The sequence below is a fragment of the Dermacentor silvarum genome, chromosome 7 (assembly GCF_013339745.2).
Source record: "Dermacentor silvarum isolate Dsil-2018 chromosome 7, BIME_Dsil_1.4, whole genome shotgun sequence".
In the NCBI taxonomy this organism is placed as follows: domain Eukaryota; kingdom Metazoa; phylum Arthropoda; class Arachnida; order Ixodida; family Ixodidae; genus Dermacentor; species Dermacentor silvarum.
In genome coordinates, this window is record NC_051160.1 from 19,490,493 (window position 1) to 19,513,447 (window position 22,955).

The 22,955-nt window shown below is 47.9% G+C and overlaps 1 protein-coding gene across 1 annotated transcript in view; it reads left to right on the forward strand.

Moving 5' to 3' along the window:
• The window catches only part of LOC119458675 (uncharacterized), a 35,686-nt gene extending 19,623 nt beyond the window's left edge, over positions 1 to 16,063 (forward strand). The window contains exons 9-15 of the mRNA XM_049670311.1: positions 3,321 to 3,458; positions 5,906 to 6,147; positions 9,122 to 9,219; positions 10,341 to 10,470; positions 13,876 to 14,043; positions 14,360 to 14,470; positions 15,619 to 16,063. Of these exons, the coding sequence (XP_049526268.1) occupies positions 3,321 to 3,458; positions 5,906 to 6,147; positions 9,122 to 9,219; positions 10,341 to 10,470; positions 13,876 to 14,043; positions 14,360 to 14,470; positions 15,619 to 15,756 (1,025 nt within the window). The 3' untranslated portion in view covers positions 15,757 to 16,063. The remainder of the gene's footprint in view (positions 1 to 3,320; positions 3,459 to 5,905; positions 6,148 to 9,121; positions 9,220 to 10,340; positions 10,471 to 13,875; positions 14,044 to 14,359; positions 14,471 to 15,618) is intronic.
• The last annotated feature ends 6,892 nt before the right edge of the window (positions 16,064 to 22,955 follow it).

The following is a 22,955-nucleotide window of genomic DNA, read 5'->3' on the forward strand; positions in this document are numbered from 1 at the left end:
CGCACGCACACACACACACACACACGCACGCACACACCACACACACACGCACACACGCACGCACACACGCACGCACACACACACACACACACACACACGGCTGAGTGCAATAAAATAATTGTACGCTCTTGGGCATCGAGGAAAGTATTGGTCTATACGTGGTCTATATAGGTACAATCTCCGGAACAAGACTAACTTTTTCTTAAACTGCGAGACTTACTTCCTGAAAAATCTGCATGGCTTAATCCTAGTAGTTTCATTGTTACTCTCGGTAATGCCAAATTTATTTTCCTTTCATAAAATTTGATTCACCTTGCGGATTTGCGCAGAAGTAATTTGTCGTGGCAGCAGTTCTGGAAGGACAAGTAGACACAGAAACCGCAATTCGACGCCACGCTCGCTGAACATCGGAGCTTTATTGCTGTCGACTGGCAATGGCATACATAAGCACTGAGCAGTCAAATAGTTGTTGGTTTAGTGCCCATGGCGTCAGATTTACGATATTGTGTGCGTCTTCCTTTCTGTGCTGCTGCTGCCTTACCATGTCGAACCAGTGGCGTCTCTATAGGGTCAGCGGCACCCAGAGCGGTGAACTCCAAGTTCTAAAGCATCCCAAGTCATTAAGCTTTGCTAAGGGCATCCTCTAACCAATATATATTATTTTTGTTTTGTGTAGTCGGCGCATAATTCAGCAAGAGACGTCCTGCGCCTTTCCGCTTTTCTGACGAATAATTATCTGAAATTTAACGTAGCTGTATATACAGTAAGCTGTTATTAGCTGTTACTAGCTGTATATACGATAAAAAATGTCACAGTTTCAACCTAAGGGCGAAGCAATGAATGCGATAGCAACACAGCAATGTCATACGAAGTAAGGTGAGCGGCTTTGGTAGCAATATGAATTGCAGTAAACATGAGCTGATTAAGTAAGCAGGTGTGCTGCGGCGTAAGTAGACCGACATGAAGAGAGACTCGATGACCACGAGAATGCGCGTGTGAAACGGTGGTGTTGATGAGAAGCGCTTCCCGTGGGCAGCGCGTGCGAAGGGACACACCTGTAGTGCTGCACTGCCGGTCCGGGCAGCATTGCATGTGTAGCGTGCGTTGGAAAATGTGGCCCGACTATTACTAACTGAATGAACAAGCGTGGTGTGAGCGCGCACAAACGAACATGAATAGATCACACTGAATGACTGCAGACAACGACTGTCAAAACGCTGGCAGCGAGCCCATACGCCGCAGCGGGCGAAGGTACGTGCGGTCTATCGCTTCAACGGAAACTGAGCGGCGAATGCACGGCGCATAAAGGTCAGAGCCGTGTGGAGATAAGAGACGGTGCGGACGAGCGACGAGCGCGGTTGTTGGCAGAGTAGAAGTGCGCCCCCCCCCCTCCCTCGCGCGCCCTCCGGCGCTGGCTTCCCGCTTCCTTGCTTGCGCGTGGGTGATTGAGTGCGTTCGCTCTCCGTGATAGCGCGCGTCCCCGCACGCTTCCGCTCGTGCATACGGCGCGCGGCGAAGATTGTATCTATAGGGAACCTCACGGCGACGGCGACGGCGACGACGACGCCGACGGCAGAAATCCGGTAGAAGTGTCCATATAATTGCTATCGCAATAAAAAGGCGAAGGTAGTAGTACTTTCATAACCCCTTCCTCGCTCACGACCCTCTGCATGCGCTCAGGCTTCACTGCAGCTCACCTAGGTGCTGCAGCGAAGAAGTGATAGAAGCGTACAGGCGCTGCCAAGCAGTCAGGCAAGTGGCGGCATGGCGCGGCTGATTTGTGTACTACAACGTTAGCGTCATGTGGAAGCCTTCGTGCACCCGCGCCAAATTCCTTCTCTTCCAAGTTCCTACAATACGATGCGCGTTGAATCAAACCGACTAATCCGGCTGCCGCCGGAGCTTGTCAGCCTGCTTCGCAGTTAGAGAAAACGAGAATCTCATTGGCAGTAATGGTACTGTTGTGACTATCGTAAAAGTACTGCATTACCTTGGCCGAATAGCTGTTGGGATTCGCCGAACCGTGAAAAAGTGTTGGCTTCCAGCACGTGTATTTTCGAGGCATGCTTAGGATTCTGCCCTTGTCAACGTTCCTTTCGTGCAACAAGCAATAATTGCACTTCGGTCAGAGGGAGACTTAGCTAATATTTCAGAGAAATCAGAGGTCAGACCTTTCAGCGACACCTTTTCTTTTCCACTTTTCACCATTTTTCATTGGATCGTACCACGGCGGGTCGGACGCCGACCCGCCTTGCCCGATTAGCCGATCGCCTACACCCGAGTATAGCCGTCACATGGACCATATGTTCTAACTCAGAAGAATGCAAAATGAAATGGATTCTTGGAAAATACCGACCCCGCTTGGACATCGCTATTACGTTATCGAAAGAGTGTGACCCAAACGAACAAAATGTGTTGTTAGCGAGGAAGTGTGAGAGTTCAAACACATTTGGGACTTAGTCTTCCGTTTTCTGTCTCTTTTAATTAAATTTCTAATGAGAACGGAGAAAATTGTCTTCATGGTGGTTGTTACTTGGGGTGACATCATAACTTGTTTTCTTTGGCTAGCTTTAGTATTCTGTAAGAAAAAAAAAAGGGAAAAATAAGAACAAAAAAGAAGAAAAAATAAAAAGTCATCGTGGTTATACTATTCAAACTTTGGCCTGCAGGCTTTAAGCGCCTCTTGTTTACCTGCTTGAAGAAAGCATTCAATTGTCGCCATCATCATCATTACTATCATTCTCAATAATCGCACATTGCTCTTGAGAAATGTATTGAGGTACAACAACAACAACAACAACAACAACAACAACAACAACAACAACAACAACAACAACAACAACAACAACAACAACAACAACAACAACAACAACAACAACAACAACAACAACAACAACAACAATAATAATAATAATAATAATAATAATAATAATAATAATCAGCATTGACATTATGATTTAAAATGGATCGAACTGTCGTCGTAGTCGTATTGATAACCGTCAGCAGTACCTGGGTTGGCTTATTTGAACTGTAAGTCTGTGGCAACCATCGTCATCTTCTTCACCCTCCGTGGTTGCTTAGTGGCTATGGTGTCGGGCTGCTAAGCACGAGGTCGCGGGATCATATCCCGGCCACGGCGGCCGCATTTCGATGGGGGCGAAATGCAGAAGACATCCGTCTACTTAGATTTAGGTGCACGTTAGAGAACCCCAGGTGGTCCAAACAATTCCGGAGTCACCCACTACGGCGTGCCTCACAATCAGATCGTGGTTTTGGCACGTTAAAACACCATATTTTTTTGTCATCTTCGTCGTCGCCAGTGTCACACCCCCTGCTGTGCACGGTGTCATCGCTGGCCGTGGAGGAGCTGCGATACCCGCACCAGTACTGCACGCACATAATCTACACGCACGCCGAGTTCGACTTCGCCAAGAAGAGCTTCGTCGCCCCCATGGCCTGTGAGTATATCGTTCTCTCAATGTGATGGAATTAGAACACGCATGCGCTGCAATGACTGAGAAAGTAACGTCACTGATGGCGTCATTGGCCGGAAGCAGTCGTAGTCGTTGGAACCACTGTTTATTTAATTATGACAGTGGAGTGACCGTCACCGGGAACCAGTGCCGGTTCCAGTATGACAGTTGAATATGACATCGTTTCAGTATGACAGTTGAATATGACAGTCGTCGTAGCCAGTGGTTATTGATCACGACAGTGGACAGCGGACAAGGGATGCGCGTACAACATTCACTGAACCTTTGAGACATCGTAGCCTCTAACCGTTCACGACTCGTACGATCTCAGTACTTAGGTGCATTGAGAAGCATCGGCAATTCTCGACTATATATACTCTGCCCCTACTTGATATCGCCATCATTCTTTCCCACAGCCACAGTCGCTAGGGCCAGCCTAATTATGTCACACGGCAGGACAAAAAGTATCTTCAGAGATCTGCATTTGCCCCGGTCTTCTGTCTACAGCCAATACTCTATGCACACAGAAAAAAAATGTTGTCCTCTGATCACTCAGACTTATTCCACCCTCGATTGCGTCCCGCTTACGTTCGTAATGCTTCCACTAATTCTAATGGTCTACCGCCTACCTGTTACACGCATTACATGGCCTGCAGAACTCGCAGCTATTCGTGCTGCTCTGGAATTTATTGGTCCCAAATCATCACAGTCGTGGTCCATCTCTTGTGACTCGAAGGCAGCTCTCCAGTGCCTGCTGTCCCCTTTCACCCACGGAGCTAACGTAAAATTAGTCGATGACATCCGACTACTTCATTACGCAACCGACAAGGGGCACAACATAATCTACCAGTGGATACCGGGTCACTGCGGAATTTCGGGAAATTACAGTGCGGATGACGCTGCCCGATCGGCCCACGATGGTGCCCCTATTATATCAATACCACTGTCGAGAACAGATGCAGCCACAAAGCTTCGTTCCCTCGCACGCGAGCTTACGCAGGCTCTGTAGAACACCAGTGGTTTCAGCAACGCACGCCTCCACAGACTGGATTCACGTTTACAACTCCGTCTTCCACCAGGGTTACCACGAGTGGAAGCTAGACTTCTGTGCCGCCTGTGGCTCGGCGTGGCATTCACGAACGTCTATTCCTTCCACATTGGAATGGCCGACAGCCCTGCTTGCGGCAACTGTGGCTGCGAGTAAAGTCCCTAGATTCCCTAGATAGCATGAGACCGTCAACGGCCGCTACTAGCTACGCTGCTCGCAGCAGCGTGCAAGTGATTGCGGGGGGAACAGCGTTAGGAAGAACATGGCTGCCGGAATGAGCGCCGCCCAATGAGATTCGTCGGCGGTGCTTCAAAGCTTGTCGCTACTTAAAGAAGGCAAAAAAAAAAAAAAAATCTAGGGACTTTAGCAGCGAGGAGACAATCAAGCACCTCGTCTGTGACTGTCCCCGCTACAATGTGGCAAGAAAAGTGCTCGCGACTGCGCTTGAAAAACTGGACAATCACCCCCTCACAGAGGAAAAAGCTTTAGGACACTGGTCCATTCAAGGCCTTAAGGGCTCTGCTGAAGTTCTTAAGGGCTTGTGAATTGTGCGACCGGCTTTGAACGTTGTTCTTACTTCATTTTTTAATTATTTGTTTCTTCTATCACTTTTTATTCGCTTTACCCCTTTCCGCAGTGCAGGGTAGCCAGCAAAGTTAATTAAGGCACATTTCATTATTATAGAGTTAATTAAGGCACTCGCACCCGCGGCCTTTGGTCGGGGTCGCGATCCAACGACCTTTGGTGTTAAGGCACAGTTAATTAAGGTAGCGTCAATTAAGGCTCCAGAACCCACGACCTTTGGTGGGCGAAAACAAGTAATAAGAAGTTACAACGATTCAAATGAGAACGTCAAGTAATTTAATGAATGTCTCTTGAGCGCGCAGGCCTTCACCCTTTTGACTGTCAGTTTTACTTCGCGAACGCGGGTTGCGCAAGCCTGTGGACGCCGCCGCGAACACGCAAAGCGAGCTCTGCGGCGTCGAAGCACAAACTGAAAGTGCGCGAGCGCGGTCGCGGACGCTTGACGAGGGAGCCTACATGCACGCCCTGTTGCGCTTGCATGTAGGCTCCCTAGCATTGACCTCGACGACGCGACGCCCGGTGTGCCACAGTGAAAGCGCACATTGCTGCACATGCGAGGAAGAGACGCCGCGAATATGCACTGCGAGCACTGCGGCGTCGAAGCACAAGCGGAAAGGACGCGAACGCGGCTCTCCACCTCCAGGCGTCTTCCTCCTCCGGCCCTCGCGGCGACAAACACAATGCGCCGATTTGACAGACGAGGGCATCTATACACTTGCGCGTAAAGCTGTCTAAAGTCTGTTTCTACGTAGCGCTCGGCGTCGCGAGGAAACGAATGTGTCGTCGCTCATCTTCGCAGCGCTGAGCTTCACGTCGTTCCTGAAGAGCAAGTCCAAGTGGGCCAACAACACCGAGGGACCCCGCTACTTGGTCTCCCTGTCGCCGGCGTTCGTGGCTCAGCACGGCCCACAGATGTCGGCGGGTCACAAGTCGGCGCGCGACATGGCCGCCTGGCTGGAGGCCAGGGATCTCGCGGGTCTCGCGCTCGTCGAGCAAATCCTGGCCCCTCACAACGCGGACTTCTACGTCAAGTTCAGCTCGGTAGGGCTGCGCTTGCGAGCCGGCTCGGCGTGCCGCCCGATCTTGCTGGCCTCGACCATACCATGACTTCCGAGATTGTCGTCGCTGGCGCAAATCTCGGAGGCCACAACGTGGCGCAATCTTGGAGGCCATATGTCCACGCTATAGAATTTCTTACTGAGATTCCTAGAGGGATATCTGGCGCTGCGATCGTTCAACCACCGCTCGTAGTAGTTCATGAAACGGGCCCACAATAGGTTGTTTTAATGATAATGCAACCTATCTAACGACTTTTGTTTGAGGGATGGAGATTGATTATTAGAAATTTATATAGCGCGGAAGTGGGCCATAAACTTGTTTCCCATAATTTCTGTTTACAATAACCTTTATCACAAGTGCCGTACAGATCAAGTTTTTTTCAACCTCCTTGGTACAGATGTGCCAAGTGCGCGCTTTCCTATACCCGGTTAAGAACATTTGCTTTAGATATAGAATTAATATACTCTATAGATCTACATTTATTCCAGATTAAATCGAACTTGCTGGAGAATTCATCGTGCGTTATTATACGGCATATACCATATTTACTTTACAAGGCCCGCCCTCGTGTAAGGCCCGCACTCCCACTTCTGAGGGAGAAAAAAAAAAGTCGCAGTTTCGCCCGAAAGGCGAAGCATCGATTGTGATAGCAAATCAGTAGACAGCTACACGAAGTAAGGTTAGTAGTTTCATTGGCCGTGTAGACTTGTAACCATTCGCTTACTAACTAAATTAACAAGCATGGTGTCACGCGCTTGAACACATCTCACTCGCTGTCAGAACGCCAGAGTGAGAAAGCGCGGGAGCAGAACGAGCGAATTGATCTTCGTGCTGCCTCTCGCTTCAACGCGAACTAAGCGGCGAGAACACAGCGCACACGAAGCTATCAGAACTCGGTGTACTCTGTCCCCATCGCAGATCGCTTTCAAGGTGGGCCCGCGCAGCCGCGCCATACGCAGCCGCCGCAGTAGAACGCCCCCCCCCCCCTCCCCCGGTTCCTTGTGCGCGACGGAAGAGGGCGCACTTCCTCCTCGCTTTCCTCCCTTGCGCGCAGAGAATCAGCCACCATCGTCGGCTCACCTTTGCACGCCTTCACTCGTACATACATCATACGGCACGCGGCGACGATGTTATCGCCCTTGGACTTTGTGCGGAACATCACGGCGCCGCCGCCGACGACGACGACTACGGCAGAAATGTGCCTAGAGTGTTCATATAATTGCTATCGCAATAAAAAAAAATGAAAAGCTTCACTAAGCGTCGATCGCATACCGAGTGCTGGTTAATTTCCGCAAGCCGCTACTATAGATGGAACTAGTTTTCCTGCTAACGATAACATTATCATCATTACCGTAGTCCGCGCTCGGCAACAAACGCGAGAGCTTTTTTCTTGCGTGTGCCCGGCCCAAAGAGTTCCCAGAGAGAAACCTGGAAACATTTTGCTGGGGAATCTTACCTCTGTTGCGCCACAAAATCTGCGTTTGCCTATAGGTGCTTTGCTTCGTCGGCCGTGTAAACTTTCGTCCAAACGGGTTCATAGCAACCGATACCGAGTCTGTGACGTCGATGCGTCATTTTCTTTCTTTTTTTGTCGCCATTTGGCCCGTGTCATTACGGTGGGAACGTAACATCAGGTTTGCCCCTTTGCAGTGCGTCTTCTGCGCATAGCCAGTGGCACGGTTGTCGCCGCCGAGAAGAGTTCGTGCCACATATATAGGCACCATCTGCGTATGGGACACGTAGACAAAAATAAGAATTTCAGTATAACCTGCAGTTGAATATTTAACACTAAAAAAAAAAAACGAATTCGCAGTAACAACGTGTCGTTATCGATTGGTGTGCGGTCGCTAAAGCGGCATCGACCGGTGCGATGAGCAAACGCGAAACGCACCGGCGGCCTCGGGGATCACATAACGTGTAGTAAGTTTTATTTTAACACGGCATAACAATGAGCAAAAGTCCGTAAACGAATTTTTCCGCTGTGCCGACACTCTAAGAAAACAACGAAATTGATTTTACCGTCACAATTCGTCTTTTTCGGACTGTGTGCCCGATTATTTCGGACGCTTTCGCGGCATTGCCCGTCTCCGAAATAAATCAGTCGGCGACTGTATATGCGTGTTCTTAGTCCGCCGCCAGTGGTTGGCGTTATATTACATAGCAGTCTGAGCATAGTTCGAGGTTTAAGTGAGTAGCCATTAGTCTACCTCGTGCACCCAGTAATAAATCTGCAATAAAAAAAATTGAGTGTGGGTCTTACACGAGTAAATACGCTAATAAGTCATTAGCCGAACGTACTTTCCCCCCCTCATTTGTATAGGTTACTAGTGAGCTCATATTTTGGCAGATGTGTTGTTTTGACAAGCTCTGTAAGCCCTTGTACTTGAGTGTTTGCGATGGTCATGCGCAGAAAGATATGAGTTGCCTAAATTTCGAGCTTTATCCGCCAATAACGCGTGTTTACGCTCTACCATAAAACTTACAAGTGCACAATCGGGCAGAGGGGATTATCAGGACCTGCCGTAGTTGGTTAGTGGCCTTCGTGTCGCATTGCTAAGCACGAGGTCGCGGGATCGAATCCCGGCCGCGGCGGCCGCATTTCGATCGGGGCGAAATGCAAAACACGCCCCTGTACTTGAGTGCACGTTAAGGAACCCCAGGCGGGCAAAATTAATCCGGAGTCCCGCACTACGGCGTGCGCCTCATAATCAGATCGTGGTTTTGACACTTAACACACCCAGCATTTAAGTTTAATATAATCATCAGGCGCTACATCCTGCGCATGCGCAACTCCCCTTTTTAAGTCAGGCATGTGTTACCTTGTCGATTTACTTGCATACATTTGTGTTGGATTGCTCCAGTGCTAGGCCAACGCTTCGCAGATCAGAACTTTGAGATGTAAGTTAGGGCAACGTTTGGCCCAAATCATTGCCTTTGTTCTCTCTTGTCACAACAGGCATTCAAAGAAGTCCAACAAGGTAGTCTCGAGTTTGTTCTCGGGTTTTCCTCGGCGTACTTGAACGAGCTGCAGCCGACACTCAAGATTCTCTCATCGTGAGTACAAGTTTGTTTTGATATTCAGTTCTGGCTTCTTTCTAATATTTGGCCTTTTCTGACGTAATATCGCATTCTGTATTCTTAGGTTCATCCACCTACTTGTCGCTTCCACCGGTAGACGTGTCATTAGGTTCGCGTGGGAAGACATGCTGTGCGTTGTTAGGTTTTAGTAGTTGTGAAGGGCTTGAATTATGGGGTTTTACGTGCCAAAACCAGTTCTGATTATGAGGCACGCCGTAGTGTGAAGGGCTTGACTGCGTATTTCACTCGGTACAGCTGAAAGACACAGAAGGATGACACAGCCGCAAGAAGAGGACACTGGTCCTCGTAGTTTGTGTCCCTCGTTCTGTCTGTGTTACTTCTACCTTGTTACTTGCAATAGCAAGTTGTATTCAGTGTTTGTACTGGTTTGTGTAATCTTGTCTGAAGCCTCTGGGGTGTCATATGTGTAGTCACGCAAGCGGAAACATGCTGAAAAAGGTGCAAAGGTACATGCGCAGAAATATCGGGTGCAATAGTTGTCGTTCGCTGAGTGCTTTCTAGATGGCTCCACAACACCGCGCCGCTGCAAACGCTGAGGCTTCTGTGAAGTGCGCAGTATCTGCACTTTTATAGCACAATTTTGTCAATGCGTACCTGCGGTATATTATGAGCAAGAGAACGCACGTCGACGGCACCATGTGCTAGAAGAACCTAAACTTTTTCTCGCAAATCCTTCAGTTCGCAGTTTTAAATGAAGAGCCTTTAGTTCGTTTTGATTAGCTCGTAAGGCTTCGCAGGACCAAGTAGATGTTCCACTGCAATGAAAAAAAAAAAAAAAAAAGATTCACCATAATCACACATTAACGCTGGCCTCCAAGATCATTAAACAAGGGTAGTCTCGGAGGCCACGGTTTTCTGAAGGAGTTCTGTGTAAATCCGCGAGGTGGAGAAAGTTTCGCGCAAGGAAGAATTGCCATTCAGCTGACCATTATTGGCTATATAATGTTACACACACACACCAGTTCTCGTTGGATATTCAAGTTAAGCGGTTTGGGATGTGTTTGGGAGGGAGGCCACCTGGGGGGAACGCCGCCTGTGAAATCGGAGCTTAATCGTTGTCCTATCTTATGGCGCAGGCAAGTCCAATACATGATCCTGGAGACGCACGTCAAGCAGTTCCCCGATAACTGCGTCGCCCTCTTCCCTACAGCCTTCAACGCGTCCCGCAACCCCAAGGTCCTCCAGTTAAAGAACAACCTGTTCCCGGTACGTTTTGTCCTCGTAACCCTGATGTCCATCGCACGTCTTTACGGTAGTTTAGTTAGATGCACTTCAGTGGTCTCGCATCGCCGCCGGCGACGTGAAGTGCTGATTTATTAAGGACAGCACAGTCACGTAGCTGCATCCTGACATCATGTTAAAAATTGAATATGGCAGATCAGTTCTGCGGAGGCCCACATGGCGGAGGAATGTTCATGAAAAGGAAAAATTGTCATCAACCCGACTGTAGCGCGAACTTACGAAGTAACTTCGCGCCTTCGAAGTAACTTAAGCGCCCTTTAAAGCGGGATTTCTCGGCTTTCTGTCCGCTGGCGTTTTTCTTTGTTTAGAATCAATCGGTTAGAGCGAAACTATCGAAAGTAGAGTTTTGAAATAATACTTTATCAGTGTAAAGTAGATGAAACAAAGTAACACAGCAGGAAACGCCTGCGTGGCACGAAAGAAGTCGAAATTTAAAATTTACAATTTAAAAAGCCGGCTTCCTCGAGAGAGCGGCTCTCGAGGGAGCCGCGTTCCGAGCGATAGATACAAGGTCACACGCACAAATGTCCGTACGAAAGAAGCACTGCTTGCAACGTCACCGACCATAGCACGTCATCTTGGTTAATCTGCCATATCGGAAATGCCCCGTGCAGCAGAAAAAAAAAAAAAAATGGAGCTCGTCACGTGCACGTGACGCAATCCCTCGGATCCGGCATGAGATACGCTTTTAAGCGAAGCTTTATAGGCTCACAAGTGTCGGTGGTGGTGCTGCCACGCTGAAATTTGAGCCGATCCTGGTGATAGTGCAGAAAGGGTCTAAGCTCAATGGCACTGTTACGGGCCGGGGTTTGGTACACCTTCAACAGCGTCTGCTTGGAGCTCGAATCAGGTTGACCATCGGAGAGGGTCCGGCAGGGAAGACGAGGCGGCGTAAAAACAAATAACACAAGTTTAATACATGGTTACGGCTGAGCTCCAAAGAAAACATACGAGAAACGTTCAGCGTGCATGCACCTAAACGCTAGGGCAAATCAAAAGTGTTCTCCACGTGACTGCTTGCTGGCTTTCTTATACCCTCCACCATCCGGGCACTCTTCTCCTCTCCTGCCTCCACTGCAGAACAGGGCCAACCAGACGAAGTAGTGAAGCTGGGTGACCGTAGCGTCACCCACCTTCACTACTTATTTCTTCAAAATAAAACTTGCTCGTTGAGCTGGGGAATCGGACCACCGACCTTCGGGTTGCGAGACCACCACGCTTACCGATTCAGCCTCTGTCGTTCTTTTTTTTTTTTTTTTTTTCTTTATTGCAAAGCCTCTGTCGGTGCATCATACGCGCCTTTTAAAGCGCAGATTTATATGTATGAAGAAGTAGACGCGGCGCCTGCAGCTGGCGCGCGCTATCACGCCATGCCCCCTGTTCTCGGTGGGGGAGGCTTTTTTCATTTTTTTTTCCCGCTTGTGTTCTTGTTTTAAGTGCCAAGCACTTTAGTGGCCCGAGCTGTAGGCGTCGCGTGTGATCTGTCGTGATCACGCTCACAAACAAGGGCTCAAAACCGGGTCAAAACAAGTGCAGAATTAATGAAAACTGGTTCAAAATAAACTAACATGATTCAGAATAATTGAAAATACAGGAATAATCGAGCATTAATCGCATTAATTCGCAGAAACTCGTTAAAATCGGTTCCGAAACACTAGACTGGTACCATCACAGCGTAAGAAAGGGCGCCACCACCCTACACAGGCGCATCACTGCTTCGCACTTCCCCAGGTTTCACGTTAGTGGAGTTGCATTAGCGCTGGATGCATAACATAATATGTTTGAATGCATTTATCGCAACTGTCATTGGTGTATTGTACCACCCTTATGTAATGCCCGTAGGGCCTTTACTGTACTTGAATAATATATATATATATATATATATATATATATATATATATATATATATATATATATAAATCTACAATATAAGGTGTTGTGCATGCATTACATTCTGCTCGATGAATACAAAGCAATAGGAGCAGAGAACAGTAAATAGTCTTTGGTGAACCCAGCGCTGCCCCTTCAAGAAAACATTTACAGAGTGCGTGCAAAAACATTATTTGTCGCCATCGGATTCTGGCAGTTGCGTCAATTAACCCCACTAATCGTCATCAACCTCGGATTCATAGATGACAGCTGGTTGGCGTATACGAGTACAAAGTCGCTACTGAGGCAAATAGGCATCACTCTGGCCGTAGGAGAACATTGCTTCGAGATATTTTTAGGTACCGCGTAGACTAACGGTGAAGAAACTCGGCTTCACTCGGTTGAAATAGGGAGCCTACATGCAAGCAGCGCTTGCATGTAGGCTCCCTAGGTTGAAACAGCTGTTCTTCTGGATGACATTTGCGCAGTGTAGGGTACACCGCCTTATTATTGCGATAGCAATTATATAGACACTCCAAAGCGGATTTAGGGAACACGACCTAAATCTAATGAGAGTTGGCGTGGTACATTTGTCAGCGCACTGCAAGGCCTGCATGTGACAACCACGTTTTCAGGAAATTAAGATTCTCGGTAGAAGCAGAAATCAGACAGCATGTGAGCTAATGGAATCTTATTATATATAAAAGAAAAGCTGAAGCTGTATTAGCGATACGTCTGCTATCCTTTACTAATCGGAGACGAGATCGTTCAACCGCTGGATACCATAAGTTTATGAATAGCCTTCGCATGCGTGTATATGTATTCCTGGGTCAGCATCCATAATAAATCAGTTGGAAGTGAAGCCAGTTCCATCGTCTATGTAATCTTCCTTTTATGTCTGTTTTAATTTGCGGCAAAAAATATGTGTGTTCAGCAAGCACCAACTATAGGCCAACAAAAAGTTCCGAAATTGTGGCAGCGTTGCATAACCTCGGGGGCCGTGATGTGAAGCATTGCCGTGAAGCCGCGTTGCAAGGGAAGACTTGGGTACGATTTGAGTCTCCTTACCTTTTTCGTAAATTTCCGATGCAGGGGGACTGGAGAGCATTTTCTGAGTCAAATGTACTCGAAGCGTGACCACCCCGTTGCTGGCGCAACTAGCTATTCGTGCACTAGTGCAGTTCTTGAAGTGCTCCGGGCTGAGTGACCGTTTATAGACCTCCTGCGCATACTCCCACGTACGCGCTGTGTTCGCTGTCTTCTTTTCCTCTCTTTTCTCACTTTTCCCTTACGGCCAGTGTAGGGTAGCAAACCGGATAGTCGTCTGGTTGACCTCCCTGCCTTTGCTATCGTTGCTTTCTCTCTCTCTCTCTCTCTCCGATGCGGGTAGTGAGAAAGAAAATAGGGGATATGCGTCCGCCAACTATTGACAACAAAAAATGCCATGTAGACTCGAATGAGTAGGCGACGGCAGTGCTTATTTTATTATTTTTTTTGCAGAGGTCGGCGTTGCAGCACGTGGAGACGCTAACCGCGGCGGGTCCGGGTCCCCGCGCCAAGACGTGCATTTCGGTGCTCATGGGCGTGCTCATGTACATCGTACCTAAGGGTCTCATCCACGCACCGTCCCAGGACTGCATTGACTTCTCCTGGTGCACCTACTCCGACGTAAGCGCGATCATTCGATCCAAGCACGGCCTCCGAAATTGGGGTAGCGTCTCGTTATCCCGGAGGTCATTGTGTGAAGCATCAGTTTTCGTGCGGACACCTTGGAGCGAAAAGTGGCGCTTTTCCTCTCCACGTTCCTTTTTGCGCTACGTTTAAGAGCAGAAAACTATTCGACATTCGAGTCTATATTCTAAACCCAGATGCCTTTTGTTTTTTTCGAACATTTGTATCTCATTTGTGTTGGAAAAATTCACTGTTTGGAGCACCCCTAGAAATTACACTTTCCTAAGGTTGCGACTGTGGGGCTTGCTCGCAGGTGTGCCAGTCCAAGTCCAAGTTCAAGTACTACGAGTGGGCGGAAGCCGTGACTCAGTCCGACCAGTCCCGGATGTACATGTTCGACGACGAGACCACGATCGTCAACAAGGTATGTAGCTTTCGCTCGAGCCTGTAGACTTCTCTCGTTATGGCTATGTTTACACGAAACCGGTGGTAGCGGGTCGAGTCAGAAATCGGGCTCTGACAGCCCTACTCGACAGAGTTGGGTGCCAGACTGTGTTGATGTCAGAGATATGACAACGCGTCCAGTTAATGCTGTTGGCTGCGAACTACCGACCCGATCCGTCCGCGTTTGCATGTGCCCTTCAACTGGATCGGGTTGGGTCAACCTACCCCGTGCAGTCGGGTTGGTTCAGCCCGACTCTACGCTCGCCAGATCTAACGTTGACATTTAGGTGAAAGTTTGCTCGTGTGCTTGTCTCTCACGTGTTTTCGTCAACTGTAGTTATTGCGCAAATAAAAAAGAAAAAGAACGCACGTTATACCATGTGTCCCAGTTAAGGGTAGCCAAGCTGTTCAACAAAAAAAAAAAAAAAAAAAAAGAGAAAAAGAAACCAGGGTGCAAGATACAGTAATAAGGCCTAGGGTGTTTGGTCGTTAAAGATCGAACACCGTAGGTCTTATAATTGTATATTGCACCCTGTTTTTAAATTATTTTAATGTTTTCGCGTGACAGCTTGGCTAACGTTAGCTAGAACATCCTCTATATGTCAGACATCAACTCGCACGAACCAATACCCTATACTCTAAAAATGCGTCTTTTGGTCTTATAGCTGAGCGAATTAATTTGTAAGGATCAGTGGTAAAAAAAAAAAAAAATGAAGACATACGTCTTGTGCTTGAGGCCCGTCATATCAACACCTTCAATCTGCCTTCGATCATCCTCCACGAAGCACAACCGTAGGTCCTATAATTGTATATTGCACCCTGTTTTTAAATTATTATTTTTTTGTGTGACTGCAAGCGTAGATAGTTTTTCTTTAGTTTTCTTTCTTTTTCACCACATTGCGATCCCTCAGATGATAGTTGGCGTTTGCGTTGTCCTTTTCGACTTTCTTTTCTCCTTACTTTTTTGTTACGCTTGTTTTTTGAAAATCGCGAATCCCTCTCGCGTCACCTCCTAATATATAGTATATACGTATAGTAACGACGCCTCTGCGAGCAACACATGACCTGTCGATATATATTCAAACGTCCGTTGCTCCGCGCGCGGCGTTCTTTGCGATGTTTTGTCAGGTAATGAAGACGAAACACGAGAGTCCCAAGACGTGCGTGTCCCTGTACCGAACGGACCTGGACGACTTTTCCGGCACGTGCAACAACGGCTCGCCGTTCCTCCGAGTGGCCGCCGTGCGCAGGGCGATCCTGTCCTGATGCGTCGGCCGGGCTGCCGGACGTTTTCAGCCAGCAGTCCGCGCACACGGCGAGCGAGAGAGGAGGAGAGAAACACACACACACACGCTGGCTTACCGTCGTTCAGTGTTGTCTTCGAAGAAGATCTCGGACGACGACGTGCTCAAGAGGCGCCGCAAAAGACGGCCAACCACCGCCTTCTCAACCCTCATTCATCTGCACGAACGTCAACTCATGTTTCAAAAAACTTCATGTCCCTTGAAGAGAAGGCGCGTGCCGGTCGGTTACGCCATTGGTTCAGTGCAATGCGTATTTACGAAAGAAAACAGCGAAGCTTCGAAACCTCTCTGCCTTGAGCCTGTCCTCTCTGAGGAACCACAGGCAGGCGTGGTGCCCCTTCCCGTGGCAGTTACGAGCCTGCTTGCCTAACGTAACCCAAGGAAACCTATGCAATTAACAATACAGTCAAACCCGGAAATGGCGAATCTGAAGGGGATCACAAAAAACTTGTATATATAGGTGATTCGATATATAAAATAAAAATTTAAACAAAAACTTTCGAGGGGAATTTTACGGCTGTTCCATATACAGAACAATTCGTTATATGTGTTTTCGCTGTATCCGGGTTCGACTGTAATATTTGTCGTTCATCTAACGAGCCTGAAGGACCAGAATTCAGGACGAGGCAGTCCGACCGGAGAGCGATTACGCGTATTCTCTTTTAGCAGGGAGGGTGTGGTGGGGTGCGTATTTCAGAGTTATCAATATGTCTTATCGTTTCTCATTTTGCAGACAAGGTCTTCTTAGCTGACTTCACACGAGGTTGGCGTATCTAGGATTTCATTATCTCGAAACCACTTGCAGAGACAAATGTCTAGTTAGATGACTTGTAGATGTCGGAAGAAATTTAAACTGGTATAAAATGATGGATATTTATGCCGAAAACACGTAGCAATTGTCAGAAACTAAGGATAAAATAAAAATTAGTATTATTAGCTGTAAACGGGGTGGGATGTCAGTGCCTTTGTCATTGTCGCCCTCCTCCGTGCAGGCGCCAAATGCCATCTATGATCACCATCCGAGATCTGCGCGCGCCAGCAGGCTGCGCGCCGATCTCACAGGCCATGTGTTATCTTACCTAACTGTTCCGCTTTGCGCTGGATGGCGCGATGTGCTCGAATTCGGGATGGAGGAGAGCTGGGTCAGAAAAAGGGAGAGCGGAGAGCTGCCGGCCGCACGACTGCGAATGACTACAATCAAGACTACAAATGAAGCTGTACAGGGTGATATGGGATGGACATGTTTTGATGCTAGGGAAGCTCAGAGTAAAATTGATTTCGAAGAACGATTGAGGAATATGAAGGAGAGTAAATGGGTCGCGAGACTGTTCAAGTACTTGTACAGGGAAAATATTGACTCACAGTGGAGGGAAATAACCAGGAAGCTTACTAGCAAGTATGCGACAGGTATAGTAAGCAACATGACAGCAAAGAACGTTAAATGCAAAGTCGGTGAGGCGGGGACAATCTCCTAGGTGGCGGCAATGGAAAGTAAACCGGTTATGAGTTTATTAGGTTATGAACCGGTTATGAGGTTATGCCCAAGAGTTAAGAACGAAATCGGGAAAGAAACAATTTATGATAATTCAAACGCATCGAAGTTGTTTGCTTTTTGAAGCGTTATCAGAATGTCTTAGAGCGCGTAAATGATAAAGCTAGGTACACCAAGGAATAAGCATCATCTGCTTGCTATGGAGAAGCTAGGGAAATGATGGAACATGTTTTATTGGGATATTTACCCAGCTGCCAGTTTAGGCTCCCCTGGCCTCCTTGAAGCCCTTGGGTTCAGGGATAGCAGGGGAAAGTAAACATGTCCGCCGTAGAGGTTAGCAAATGGCGATTGGAGGCTTCGTGGCGGAAAGCAGGGAGACCACAAAGAACGGAAGCGTACAAGAATAAAGTTCCCAATAGTGGTTCAGAAAGTTTGATGCGGGGAATTTTTGTCTGTTTGAAGAAAGATAGGTAAGAAATAGGGCAAAATAAAAATGAAGGGCTTGGTGGCGCACCCCACCGCCCTGTGTGAAAGGGGGCGCTCAAAGCATCCATTCATCAATCCATCCGAGACGGAGGCAGAAGAGCAGGGAGAGCGGAGAACCGCCGGCCGCACGAGTGCGTCGCCCGAGCCTTGGGCGTTTGTTTTGAAGAAGCCGGAGACACTCGTGCCTAACAGACCGTATGCTTCGTGGCAGCGTGAAAGAGCAGCATGAAAACAGATGCAAGAGGCGCATTCCTGTGTGAAACGCTGAAAAAATATGGGTCAACCAATTGTCGATGCTAAAGAAGACAAAGTTGACGTAATTGCGCATGAAATACCATGGGAATAAGACACAAATAAATGAATATTGAACATGAAACGAGACAGAAGGAAACAAAATAGAGAGCTATAGTCAAACTTTAATCATGGAATCACTTGAACCGTTACGTACGTAACAGCTGCACAGCAACTTCTGCTGCGTTCGCTCTTTGTGCTGTCACGTGGTTAGGCACCAGCCGGAATACCCCACTGTAATACCATTCTGAAGATTCCTTTCATTTTAATTTTTTCTTTTCTCATTTTTTTCCACTAACCGATACTGAATCCACGATTCATTATCAGCAGTATCTGCTACTCGCTGTGACGGGCGATAATAATAGTATAAAACCAGAGAGATATAATCATTATGTAATGCTGCTGGAGGCTTCGGCTGCAGTTACGTTGCGGCAATAAAACACAGTGGCTGACTTTGCTGCAGGTCGGGAACCACCGCCCCATGACGATTGTGTTACTGAGTCAACCTGCATGCTCCTTGCAAGTGCGTTGATCCAGAGCAACTCAACGCTTAGTCAGTGGAATACGCTAGCGTTTCCAAATAGTCCGACTGACAGATTTCAATCCAACAAGCATAGCTGATACGCTCTCGTCGGGCTTATACAGTATGTAAGCGCGAGTGGCGGCCGCTCTGGGGACGCGGGGGTAGGCCACGCCCTTCGATAATGCGAGTTCAAAAAGCGTCATTGTCGCTGTGCTGAGGGTACAGGGTTCGAAACCAATTCCATCCGACGAACTTGGGTCACGGAGTACGTGGAAATGTGTACATACGTGCCCCTCTTCAACGAACCTCTTTCACGCCGACATATTCACTGTAGATGCGGGACTAGGCATGTACGAAGGAACTGTTTGACGCCGGCTTGGAGTACTGGGTATTGTGCCACTCGGTCTGTGCTGGTCTTGAATGAACACCTTTGACGCCATCTTGGGTCAATGGGTATGTTACAGTAGGCGTGTGCCGCGCTTCGTTGAAAGTATGTGACGCCTACTTGGGGAACTAGGTAGGTGCCACTGGGAAGTGTACCGCTCTTCCATGACGAAAAAAAAAAAAACATCCCTGAAATTTCTTTGATGCCGAACCTTTTGTCACCAGGGTTCCTCAAGGAGAGCAACCCGTCGCATTAGTAGGCTGCGCCACAAAAGCATCGGGAGTGTGCCGCTTTCAATGAACGCCTTTCACGCCGACGCTTTAGAGAGCTGCGCCATGAATGCATTGGGTATGTGCCGCTCTTCAATGAACCTCTCGCCAACCTTGGGTCACTGAGTATGTTCCACTGAGTGTGCGGAAAGCGAGGCAACAATTCTCAGCGTTAGCAGGCACCGGCGCGCCACGCTTCACGTCTTGGAGGCCACGCGCGGACTTCTCGGCAGCGTCACTAGATGGCGCAGCGTGTCTAGAAATAAGGTTGCCGCACGACGCGTTTCTCTGCGTTCGAAAGCACCGCGCGCCATGTATTTCGGAGGCCACGCGCAGGCTTCGCAGCGGTTCCGCTAGATGGCGCCGAGTGTTCCTGGGTGAGCATGAACGGGAACACCTAAAGGAGTGTACAGTCGACTCCCCTTGTCCGAAAGGTCAAATTAACAAACGGCGATAAAATTAATGAATTCAAATTCTTTTTTCGCTGTTTGAAGTAGTCTAGTAATGTATTTTTTGTTTCTTGATCTTGAAATGGGAGACTGAGCCAGCATGAGGCTAAGAGAGGTTATGTGTTCTAAAGCTGCTTGAAGCAAGCGTGAACGAATATATGTTTTCACGGGTGGAGGGAACGTCAGCCACGGAAACAGAAAATAAATTTAAATAAAACAGCTTCACGCCCAGGCAAGCAGTCGCACTTTACTACAGCATTCACAATGTAATTACAAGCTGTGGTTTAGCAGTGTAGTTACGATGCACAAGACGATCCTAATTCAAATTGTTGTTTGTATTGTATATACATTGCACGACTACCGCGTTTGTTGGGCGAAGGTGTATGTGTGTGTGTGTGTGCGCGAAATAGGAGTCCCGCTGCAGTACACGCCTCATGCATAACTCGTTTCTACAGTGGCAATACGTTGTGTCGCTATATGGATTCAATGCTAAACGCATTACCATCTACAGTCATCGTGAGATGGGTTCTGGCACAATTTTTAATCATCGCATTCCTAATTTATCAATCAATTTTAATATCACGTTCTAACCCGTGATCTCTCAATCAGTCAGCCATTACTTCTACGAGAAATGAAAATGCTTAACTGAACAATTCACATAATTAAGCTATTTAACATCTTAATTAATACTTTGCGGCACATACTTCAATCTACGAATAGTAGCTAGTCAGTATGCAAGGTATATCGACTTAGAACGAATTCTACTTAGAACGCACCGGTTTCGAGATAAGCGCCGTGAAACTTGCGGTCAAGAATTCACTCTTGTTCCACTTACATTTGAAAGAAAATTCTGTTTTGTGCATTGAAACACAAAATTAACTGAAACGCCAAAGCATTTTGTCGGACACTTCGAAAATTAATATCTCGAAACTGGCGTAGTCCTGGGAATTCGTTCCGAGTCGATACGCCTTGCGTACTCACCGCCTACAATTCGCAAATTGAAATATGTGCCGCAGTGTAAGTAATTAAAACGATGATTAGTGTATTTATGTTAATTTTTCAACTAAGCATTTTGATTTCTCGTGTAAGTAGTGGACGGCTCATCGAGTAATTTAGTTCAAAGGTTAGAATGTTGCTGTCTGCCACGGGAAGTTTTTAAAAATTTGGTGCAGCTAAAAATTATACGTTTGCGTACCCGTACGTTGAACTATGCATTGAAGGGGCGCGCACCCGGCCCCGAAAAGGTGCTTTGCGTTTAATTTACGTAAGACGACAGTTGCGCTATTGTAAAATTGTCTAATATTTCTGCCGAATAATGTGACACCACTGCCTTTTCGATTTGTCCCTGAAAGATATATACCACGAACGTGGCCACACCTTTAGCTTTCCAGCAAATCTGGGCCCGACTTCGGAAAGCTTTTCGTAAGTATTCTTTGACATTTGCCTGCCGCTTTCGCTAACTTGTCCAGCGTCAGTATTGGCTGGAGTTGCAAACAATCCCAACGTAAAAGCATTTTGTGACAAAGTGGCGTTGTTTCGCGCGTTTGGAATACAAGGCGGCTATTGATTTCCTTAATTAGCGAACCGACACTTCTCCAGGAGGCCTTCCGCGCGGGCTGAAGGCCACCGATTTGTCAGCAAACAGGCGGGACCTGGCTAATAACAAGCAACCTGTCGTTCGTTGGTGCCAAACCACACGTTGAGCAGTCGGCCGAGCCAAGCGTGTATAGTTTGCCCGACGGTTGACTCATAAACATCGTTCTCGAAAACGCGGTCGCGTGCCGGCGAAGAATTCGCGGCCGCCCTAATTGCTCCATCGGTAACGGTGGTCGCCCCGATTCGATAGTGTACTCGGCCTCCAGAAACCGGTGAAGGGGGTGAGGAAGGGGGGGCGGCCTCGCATTTTTCAGGGTCGATCTGGGAGCGATCGCGTTCTAGCTCTTGAACGTATATATCTGTGCAACGGAATGGATACTGTTTATAGAGTACACAGCGAGATGGAACTACGTTTGCCAGAGATGTGGCCGGTCGAATCTCTGTCTGCTTACAGATAGCTTTCACGTGACGTCACAGACTCAGCTTCTTACCATTACACTACCCGCACGTAACGGCCGCGATGACGTCGGTGCAACATATCACGCGTGCAATGTTTTGCTTTCGGACGGTGGCCGTTTTTTTTTCACCGGGTTATCACTGTCTGTCATCGATTCGTCGCTCGACGCAAGACGTCCGCCGGTCGCGTGCTGTCACGTTTCTTGTTTTACGCGGTGTCTCGACCTGCTATATTACAGTGTACTAGACATATATATAGAAAGCCAAGATGGCGACCACGATGACGTCTACGTGAAGCACCTCAGAAAAGGTCGAGATTGCGAAGAAGTTATTGGAGGCAGTGGTCCAGCGCCGTAATCTCTACCGGATATGTGTAGTCACGGCGGAACTGAATCGCGAGAGAGATAAATCAGCAGAAGAATAAGAGCAGAGTTGGGGAGCTGATTGGGAAATACTGTTCCTATTGAAAACAAGGACTTAGTGATATCCATGAAAAAAATATTCGATGATTGTATAATGCTGGTGCGCATGTGTGGGCACGCGGGACTGAAGTTAACGGGAAAGTTCGAAAGTGATAGATCGATTGATGGATGGAGTTTAACGTCTCAAAGCAACTAATAAACTTAAGTAGACGAGCGTTTTTTTTTTTCATGTCGCCTCCGTTGGAATGCGACCGCCATTGCAGGGACTTGGAGCTCGGCAGACGATTGCCGTAGCCAATTGAGCCATGCATATGGCGTGTCGTTGGGGTCCTGGTTTATCATGTGCATCTGTCTTCGTGGGTCGCAATACGAGATTGGAACACTGCGTATGCTACAGGTGATTGCGAAGCCATGCTGTCACAGTGTTGGAACGCAATACTACAGATTGGCTCCCGAAAAAGAATGCCTGTCGTTTTTTTTGCGTGCCTTCATGCTCGACCAGCGAGCGCTGTACGGAAATGAGCGCGCGCATTGTGGTAACGTGCGCCAAACATAGCTCGAAGCGCGGCCGACATGGTGGCGTGATTTGTATCGGTCGTGGAAGGTAAGTGGCTGCTTGTCCAGATAATGCCAAGGCTAGCTGCTGCTGCTGCGTCTGTTGCTGTCTTCGTGAACGCGTTTTGCGCAACCTGATTGCCGCAAAAATTGCGGCGGTACGCCACTGCGCGTACACCAAGCTTCTTTATGGCCACTTTTTCGCCAGCAGACTATACGCAGTGACAACCGGGTGCG